At 36.6% G+C, this 9,533-nt stretch overlaps 1 protein-coding gene across 3 annotated transcripts in view; it reads left to right on the top strand.

Moving 5' to 3' along the window:
- The window catches only part of LOC107669712 (carboxypeptidase M-like), a 46,602-nt gene extending 43,310 nt beyond the window's left edge, over nucleotides 1-3,292 (top strand). For all 3 annotated transcript variants that reach the window (XM_016462081.1, XM_016462080.1, XM_016462082.1), the window contains exons 8-9: nucleotides 1,432-1,580; nucleotides 3,027-3,292. In XM_016462081.1, the coding sequence (XP_016317567.1) occupies nucleotides 1,432-1,580; nucleotides 3,027-3,272 (395 nt within the window). In that variant the 3' untranslated portion in view covers nucleotides 3,273-3,292. The remainder of the gene's footprint in view (nucleotides 1-1,431; nucleotides 1,581-3,026) is intronic.
- The last annotated feature ends 6,241 nt before the right edge of the window (nucleotides 3,293-9,533 follow it).

Genomic DNA, 9,533 nt, shown 5'->3' on the forward strand with positions numbered 1-9,533 from the left:
TTAATGATATTCTAATGGGCCGCTTTGTGACATCACAGTACCCCGGAAAACAACGCTGTAGTCCAAACGAGCCATTCGTTGTAGTTCTTGAAAAGGGAGTAGTTCTGGAAACTTTGGAGTGGACTTTGAGATTTGCAGATCTTTTGTATGCCCAAACATACACACTGACTAAAATTCAAAAAGTGAAAAAGCATAATAGGACCCCTTTAATAAATTGACCATTTTTTAACAATAATATATATATATATATATTTTTTTTTTAACAATAATATATATATATATATATATATATATATAATTTTTTTTATTTTATTTTTATTTTCAGGATCTCTAATTTAATATTTGAATATATACACTGAAATGAAGGCATAAAACATTAACAGTTGAGTTAATGTAATCAAATGAAAATGTAGCTTGTTTCTGTGTTTTTATGAAATGCTAATAGTTGTATAAAATGAAATGGTATAATTCTGATGAAATGAACTGTCAGAGAAGCTTTGGAAATGAAGTTCATGGGTAGCATGTCATGTAGCGAGATGGCAGGTGCTAAAAACACCACTAGCATCAGGCAACCATGGTGCTCATTCACATATAGCTATGCAGATTATACATTAAAATAGCAGTGGTTTTGTTTTTTTTAAATGTTGACATTCACTAGTCTATATCTTGATTTGATTAGCCAAGTGTTTGTATGCATGTATATTGCCGTTGCACTTATCTGTACAAGCATTATCCAAAATCTGTGACATTGTGTTACACTGTAAATGCCATAATGGCTGGAATCAGTCTGTTTTCTGCATTGTATAAATCATAACAAATTAGGGCGGGTAGATTGTTGTGGCACAATAAGCATATCTGGTTACAGTCACAATTAAATTGCACAAACACCGTACCATCCCTGACCTTTAGCAACGGGATAGTCTCACAGCTGAGTCAAAGGGACAAAGGCGCTGTCCACACCCAGCATTGACAATTGTCACTGTAATCCATCCGCAAGCAAACATGTTACCACACCTTTCAAACAACGGGGCAAAAGAGACAGTTAACTAACTAGAGCAGCTAGCGTCCTGTAATACCTCACAGAGACCACTAAATTGTTTACAGTCAAGTTGCGTTTGACCTTATAAGATGGGCCGTGCACCTTTAAAAGTCACTGACATATGACAGCGACTTGCCGGCGTAGCAATGCCTTAATAGATAGAGGTCATGCAGGTTTATGCAAAACATTGTAGAAAAGCAAGACAACATTTTCCATTTGAATATAGTGTTGGAAAAAACAAACAAAACAACTGTGGCGTTTATATGTTCCCTGTGATTGCTTCCATGTTCTGATATTAGGTGGCTGCTTAGTGAAAAGAGGCCACCCCAAATATGAGGAAAAGTACCCTTCTTATGAAAAAATAAAGTCAAAGATTGATTGATTTTGCACAGGGGTGAAAGGAGTAGTGACGGATTCATACGGGAAGCCTGTCCGAAACGCCATAGTGGAGGTAGCGGGGAGAAGAAACCTTTGTCCCTTCAGGACGGATCGTAACGGGGAATACTACAGACTGCTGCTGCCCGGCAACTACACCATCACAGTAAGCTCAGTCCCTCTCGTGAGGAATTTCATAGCTGCTCAAAGTGTAAAGGAGTCATTGATTTCAACGGTGTGATTTACTCACTTAGCGTTTTTCCACAATAGTATTGCAAATTTACTGTATATTTAGGAAAAGAGCGATAAGAAATGATGTTTTGAAGGTCTAGTTGAACCGTAAGTGTTGAATCCACCAACGATTTAGTCAGCAAATAAAGATGGGCATCACATATAAGCGGGCTGTTTTCATGTGCCTCAGTCCAGGAAATACGGTTCATTGAGGAGAAATGTATAGCGTTTAACTGTTAAGTTGGGGCCAAAGGCTTCATTCACTCAGACTAAATAAAAGGTTTATATTGTAAAAATGATCATCAGTTAGAACGAACCTAGGAAATTCCCAGAGTGAGGCATTATAGTATCAGAAAGGTCAATGTATGTTTGTTAACCAGATTGCATTATTTTATGGATCTATTTTTTGTAGTGTCCATTTGGGAAGAAAAACTAGCAACAGTAAAACTGCACGTTTTGAGAAAGTTGGAGGTTTTTGTTTTTTCTTTAAATAATTTTTGTACTGTTAAGTGGGGTGATGAGAATTGAGTTTGAAACACTAATATTAATTCATATGTAAAGCCAGAGGGCGCCTTTGTGCTTAAGGTTCAGAAGCAAGAGTCATAGAAGTGAAAACAAAGTAGATGGAATTATTTTCAATAATGAAACATGAGGGAAGGAAAAGATGATAGGGACAGTATGCATGATGTGTATGTATGTGGCCTGACCTTCATGCTGCCCAAAAGTCTATAAACCTAATTACTAACCTCCATTCCACAAACACATCAGCCTTGTACTACCCATCACAATTAATTCTATTACTTCTAAACCAAACATAGTTACACTTGACATTTTCTTGCATTTAGCTCCAACACTAATCAAGGCCTTCCCTAGCCACAGGTGAGTTCGATCAGGGTTGTAGCTAAACTGTAAGAAAGTGCATTTCAAGGGCCAGGGTTGCCTTTCTTTATTCTACATACTTACCTCAGCATGATCATAACTGTGCATTCACAACTTCTACTCTAACATAAGTTAGTCTTTACAAGTAGCACATACACTACTCGGGGACACATATACAATGGAAACCCTGCAAACATTACACACATTTAAAATAAATAAATCAGCCTCTGACTCTCAGAGGAAACACTCACTGTATGGCAGATGACATTAACACAGAGGTACAAATTCACTTACAGCCATTACACAACATTAACAGATGGGGACACTGCCTGCAGCCAATCATGTAGACCTATCACTGGTCTTCTGTCTCCAGCTGTTCACAAATTTTATTAGTCATGCCAATAAAGACAAATGAAATGTGTAGATATTTAACAAACAGTTATGATTTCTTTTGATACAGAATAACAGCTTCATTTACATGTATGCTGCTCCATGTCTCCAGGTGACATACCCAGGACACAAGACCCTCACTCAGACCGTTCAAGTGCAGTATGGTCCAGACACATTCTCTGCCCACACACACAACTTCTTCCTTCAAAAGAGTGACTATAGCTCAAAAGCAACACAACTACCCCAGTCCTGCACCACCCCAAATCTGGGAATCCGAGAGAGCGACGGTGCCACCCTGCTGCCCAGTGTGTTCACTACACTTACCTTATTACTCCTCCAAAGACTGCTGCTGCTCTGAGGGAGAAAAGACTTTTAAACATCAAGGACATGCTCATTTTATTTTCCTGCACAATTTATCTTTTAACCTTTTGTACAAAATCATGACAAAATATCTACAATTGTCAAGTTTCCACATTTGGAGCATTTCAAGAATATCCACAACCCACCGTAGTCGTGATGACAGTTTTTAGAGCTGTTACCAATTCTTTGACCAAAAACCTCAACTGCATTACATTGCGTTTCAAACTCCCTGTGTTTCACTTAGTTTTATAATATGCCTACATACCTATTTTCAATTGTGGAAGATACTATTATACTGATGAATGAAGGCTATAAAAGTTGAAGGCTGTGTGCATGTGAACACAATTATATAACATGCAAATTGTAACTGTTACTAGTCTTGCCGTGTTTGCTTTTTATCATTTAAAGATTTGTAGATGCTGTGTCAAGCTAATTACCTTAACCTCATTTGTACATTGACAGTGTCTCTTTGCAGCTGTGTAACGTGAAAATGAAGCCAAATGAAACCCAGTGCTTTCTACCTCACTCAGGCTCACGTTAAAGACTGACAGTGCCTTCAATAAACATGTCAAACACAGGATCTGCTGTCTCCTTTTTCACAAGTCACATGCTTTAAGCATATTTAAACCATGCCATGCAGTTTACCTTTCATTTTCTATGTAAAGCCAATATTACCACATTACATTACATGCTAATCTCACAACTTCATTACACACACAGCATTCAGAAAGTTTGAAAAAAAAAATGTTTAAGGTTTTTAAAATGGAACCTGTTTTCAGGATGACACCTGACTATAGCTCAAACGCAACACGGCTACCCCCAGTCCTGCACCACCCCAAATCTGGGAATCCCAGAGAGGGACAGTGCCACCCTGCTGCCCAATAAATCAGCTGATCTGCAGAAGAAAAAAAAATTAACAACTTCTAATGAACACATGCAAATACAAATATGTAATGCTGAACTCAGAGACGATGCATTCAGCTTTTTAGTATAACCTTCAGTGACAACTCATTTACTTAGGACAAACATTTGCCATGTGAATTATGTTGATATGTATGCATTCAAATACACACTACAATACTCGTGCTGAAAACTGTCTTTCCAAGGTGACCAAACTAATCAAATTAAACCTGACAAAAAACACTTATTTTTTTTATCTGTAGTTAATGCATTAACAAATACAGTTCTTAGTATAAGATAAACCGTACACCACAGAACTTACAAAAGTATCTTTACTCCTCTAACACAAAATGCATTCAAACAGCAACATACCACTGGGAGACATACTGGGGGGTCTAAAAAAATACCATTGCACCTTAAAAGCTCATACTTTTCCCCCCAATAACAATAAAGTGCCAAAAGAAATGTGCACTACATTAACTGTTGCTAAACACGGCAAGACATCAACCCAGCTAGATTATACAATTATAAAATGCATGTTATTTTCAACTATTTATGCTTATGTCACAACTTTAACCCATCTGGCCATTATTCATAAACGCTCAAAGCCTTTGTTAATTACATCAGTACCAAGTGGCACACTTTCCGGAGACTAGGGATATGCCGGTATCAAATTTTCATGTTGCGATTAATTGCTAATGCTTTTATCACGGTATACGTATTATCGCGGTATTGAAATTTAGTTTAAAAAAGTGCTGTCATTATACAGTATAACAGGTTTAATAACTTTTTTCTTAAAACAAAAATAACTGAACATTTAAATGCAATAAAGCAATACAGAAAAATGTATAATGTTAAAAGTTTTACATCATTACCGTGATATATCGCATTACCGAATACTGGCACAAGTCTACCGGAGACAAATATTGTCTATGCGTCACAGAAAGGATCTCGGGCAGACTTTGAGACACCCCTCCCCAGTGCCAGATCCAAGGTTGAAAGGCACCCTCCAAATTATTACTCAAGCTGCCATTCACAACTTTTTATTCTAACCCTGAATTTACTGCATCATTCAAATGAGTGTGCTACTGCACACACATTCTTGTTTGGGTTTACCTCATTCGTTCTGACCCGGAGCTCTGTAATTTTCAACATGTCATCCTCTGAATTCCGCCCCAAGGTCTTCTATCTGTGTATTCATAAAAAGACACAACAAAAAACAGTGAGGAATAACTACACTCTAGTATTTTTTCAGTCCTCAAATCAGTGCTTTTCAATGTACCATCCAAGTGAATGATCCATTTAGTCATGAACAGTGGTCACAATGTGCTGGCGTAAATTTTTTTCATGTTTTTAGAAAGAGACCCCCACCTGCAATACTGTATTAAAACAACAGTTAATACAGAATAACTTCCATTTTACTGTTTAAAGTTGCATTGTTTGGAACCCAAAGCCAAAAACTGTGCAGCTGTCCCAACAGAATATTTAATTTACATATTTCAATAATATATTACAATTATTTAAAACTACTGCTACAAATACCCATGTTCACAGAGTAAAAGCCTTTCAAAACTATTTTATCCTGCGCAGCTTTTAAAATTGCAGCACCCACAGCACAGTGTGTTTACCAGACATTATCCACGTTACTTTCTATGGTGACGCCGCCGTGATGTTCAGCAGATCAGCGGTTTAATACAAACAGACACATACATACGCTAATGTGCGCTCCTTTTGTATACCGCTTCTCTTGCACCGCTGGGGGGTGAGACTATGTATTTCACACCTACAATGTGGAAAAAAACCATTAGTAATTGTGTAATATGAATAAATAGATAAAAAAATAAATGCAGCTCTTAGTTGGGCAATATAAAAATAACATTTCTTCTAATAGAAATACATGTAATATATATATTGATATTACATTTTTCCTGTCTCCTCTAAAACACTGGTTTTCACACTGGGATTCAGTGTCCCTCCCCTTTACGTCAGATTGCAGACTTATAAATGCATTACCGCCACCTATCTCTCAAATGGACCATTGACACTCTATCTACAATGCACTTATAAGTCTGCGATCCACCATAAAGCAAGAAGAAGACACGTCACGCGACGGCTGAAGAAGACGCGAACGCGCTCAGGACAGTTCGGACATTGCAGTAAATCAGAGGAAAAAAACTATATAAATGCTGTTCAGTTTCTTGCACAGACCGATCGTTTCGTGTCTTTACACATCAATGTATCGTCACGAGCCGCAGGGTTTAATTTGGTTTTGTTTGTGTATGTTTTTTTGACTCTCAAAGTCGTGATTCCCATTCACTTCCATTATATGACTGACAGACTGCAACGGTTTGAGTTAAAAATCTTCGTTTGTGTTCTACTGAAGAAACAAAGTCACCTACATCTTGGATGCCCTGGGGGTAAGCAGATAAACATCAAATTTTCATTTTTGGGTGAACTATCTCTTTAATGTAAAAGACATTACATTGTCCCAATGACCCACTTTACCCCAAAAAAAACAAAAAAACTAAACTATTAAAAAAGAAAGACTTGAGTGCTAAAATAAATATTGATAGGCATTTAGAGTTCTGCAAAAAAAATTGCCAGTATGTCTGGTGCAGAAAAAAAAAAACAGTTACAGAACATCCAACTAAATGTCATGCAGCTGTCAGCATGCTCTTTTAAGAGTGCATTTTGTAAATAAGCCACATGCATTTAGGCTAGAGAAACGTAGTTGGTACATGATTTCATATACACAATTCTTAACTGCAAACAGATTTTGTGCATAAAATTAACAATAAAATTCAACCAATGGTGAAGACAAATCACTTTCATTGTTAGCAAAAAGGTTTCATTTTGTTGCAGACAAAAAAGGCAAACCAGCATTCTGTAGACAGTTTTATGCAAAAGTTTAGGCACCCCTCTAAAAATACAGATATGCGTCTACAGATATGAACAAGTTCAATTTAAGACTTTTTAATACTACCTTATGTGAAATTAAAGACCAAACCTGTGATGGAAATAGACATTGTATTACATATGTAATATTTAATGTGTTTAATGTAAAAAGAAAAAATATCATCGCTGTCAAAAATGCTATTTATTATTATGATATATAATGAACTTTTCATATCAGCAAACAATATCCCATACAAAATATCCTCACAAAAGCACTACATCACCGAGATTTTTGGTGGTGTAAACAATTTATTCAGAAGCAATATTTTCATCAGTGTTCTATCAGCTTTTACACACTTAAATCTGCATGTTTTTTAATATAGAATGTTATTTACCTTCATAAAGGCCAATATTTTTTTTAACCTTATTAATGCTGTATGCATCATCTTTCATGTCAAATTCTTACAATTGATCAAGAAATTCAATATATACACCAAAGGGATGTTACCAATCAAATTATATACTTTGCACTGCAAAATTACAACTGCATTTTTCCCCAACATTTATGTTTATTCAAAACTTTATTTAAAACATTAGTCTCACCAGCCTCCTAGCTAATATTTATTGCATTCTTTTAAACATGAGACTAAACTTAATAAGTATTCATTCAACTGATTCGTTCAAAACGTTAAATCATTCAGTAACAAAGTTGCTTGGAGAATGTGCAATACTTCTGTTCTGGTCTTTGGTTGGAACTCTTTTTGTTGGTGAAATAGAACAAAACAGTCAATATTGTGTCTAAAATCTAAGTAACTTGTTTTGTTAAACTAAAATCAATGTAACATTTGCAATCGTGAAAATATTCGGGAAAATAGCTCCTTTGTCATGGTATGTTACTTAACTACATCATGTTATAAATAAACTAAACGTTTAGAATTTTTACCCCAGTATGTTTGTTCTGTGAGTTTCTTTGTGTGTGCCGTGATTTGATTTCTACATGAAAGTCTTTCACAGAGACAGGCAGGGCGACACTGATACCAGAAATACACTACCCATTATCAATTGCTGTTTAAGCTGAATGTAATAAAATAAGTAGAATCTCGTGTTTCGATGCGTCAAGTTATTTTTTGTCACTTTTTAAGTTTTAATCAAGCTAGTTGTCCCATCTGGCAAGTAAAATTCTCAAGCCATTTTTCAGTAAACTTGCATTAAACCATTTAAAGTAGCTAGGAGGCTGGTCAACCTCCGCAATTCTTTCTGATGACGCAGTAACTACAGCGGAGGAAAAAAATCTTCAGTCTGTCCAATGATTGTAAACACTCGCTGGGTCCATCAGACAGGAGAAATATTTGTGGTAATGTGACCAAAAATATTTAAGACCCACTGAATCTGAATTTAAGACATTTTAAGACCTTAATATCTTTTTTAGGACATTGGGGCCACAGACCACCTTCAAAGAGCTCCAAGAACATCTTGCTGCTACACCGTTCCACAGTCCAGCACACTTTGAAAAAGGAACAGCTCAATGGAAGGGTGATGCGGAAAAAAACTTTTCTGCATACTGCCAACAAGTCGTTTGAGGTATGCAAAGGCTCATCTGGAAAAGCCAGAATTATTTTGGAATAATGGCCTGTGGACAGATGAAGCCAGTCAAACCTGACTGAACTGGAAAAATTTTGCAAGGAAGAATGGTCCAAAACACCTGCAGCCAGGATTCAGGGACTTAGTGACTCTAGTACTATTATTTCAGCAAAACATGGAATATTGATGTCACTATTTCATTGGGGTGCCCACATTTTTGCACCTGTCTGTTTTTGTTATGATTCACATTGCATTGTATCTGTTGATTCAATAAATGTTATTTAAAAACTGAAATGTAGCCGTTTCCATAAGGTACAGTGGGTACGGAAAGTATTCAGACCCCCTTAAATTTTTCACTCTTTGTTATATTGCAGCCATTTGCTAAAATAATTTAAGTTAATATGTCTGAATACTTTCCGTACCCACTGTATATCCAAATGAATTTGCTGCTTCGAAAGCCCAGCAGATTATAAATTGAAATGATAATTATCAGGGGTGCCCAAACTTTTGCATAAAACTGTAGATTTGGAAACACTGCAGTGCAAAAACGTACAAAAAAAAAAAAAAAACTTACTCCTCAAATCTTTTTGAATGACCATTGCCCATAAAATGCTGTATTACCGACTGCCCATCTAAGACAGTGTTTCCCAACCGGGGTGCCGTCTGTCGAGAGCAGGGGTGCAGTGTAAAAAATCCTTTTTTAATATTCTGGCTGCCGAAAATTAGTTCACCGCTCAGGATTCACTGTCACGTGGTGTGACATTCTGCGTATTATCCCGCTCTATGCGTGTGTACGCTCTGCTCAGTCGCTCACGGCACATGTGAGTGCTCCACTCATATACCGTTCATGCTCATCGGAACAGCAAAGTCCACTCAAAAATCA

This window comes from Sinocyclocheilus anshuiensis, unplaced genomic scaffold (assembly GCF_001515605.1).
Source record: "Sinocyclocheilus anshuiensis isolate Anshui unplaced genomic scaffold, SAMN03320099.WGS_v1.1 scaffold548, whole genome shotgun sequence".
Classification (NCBI taxonomy): domain Eukaryota; kingdom Metazoa; phylum Chordata; class Actinopteri; order Cypriniformes; family Cyprinidae; genus Sinocyclocheilus; species Sinocyclocheilus anshuiensis.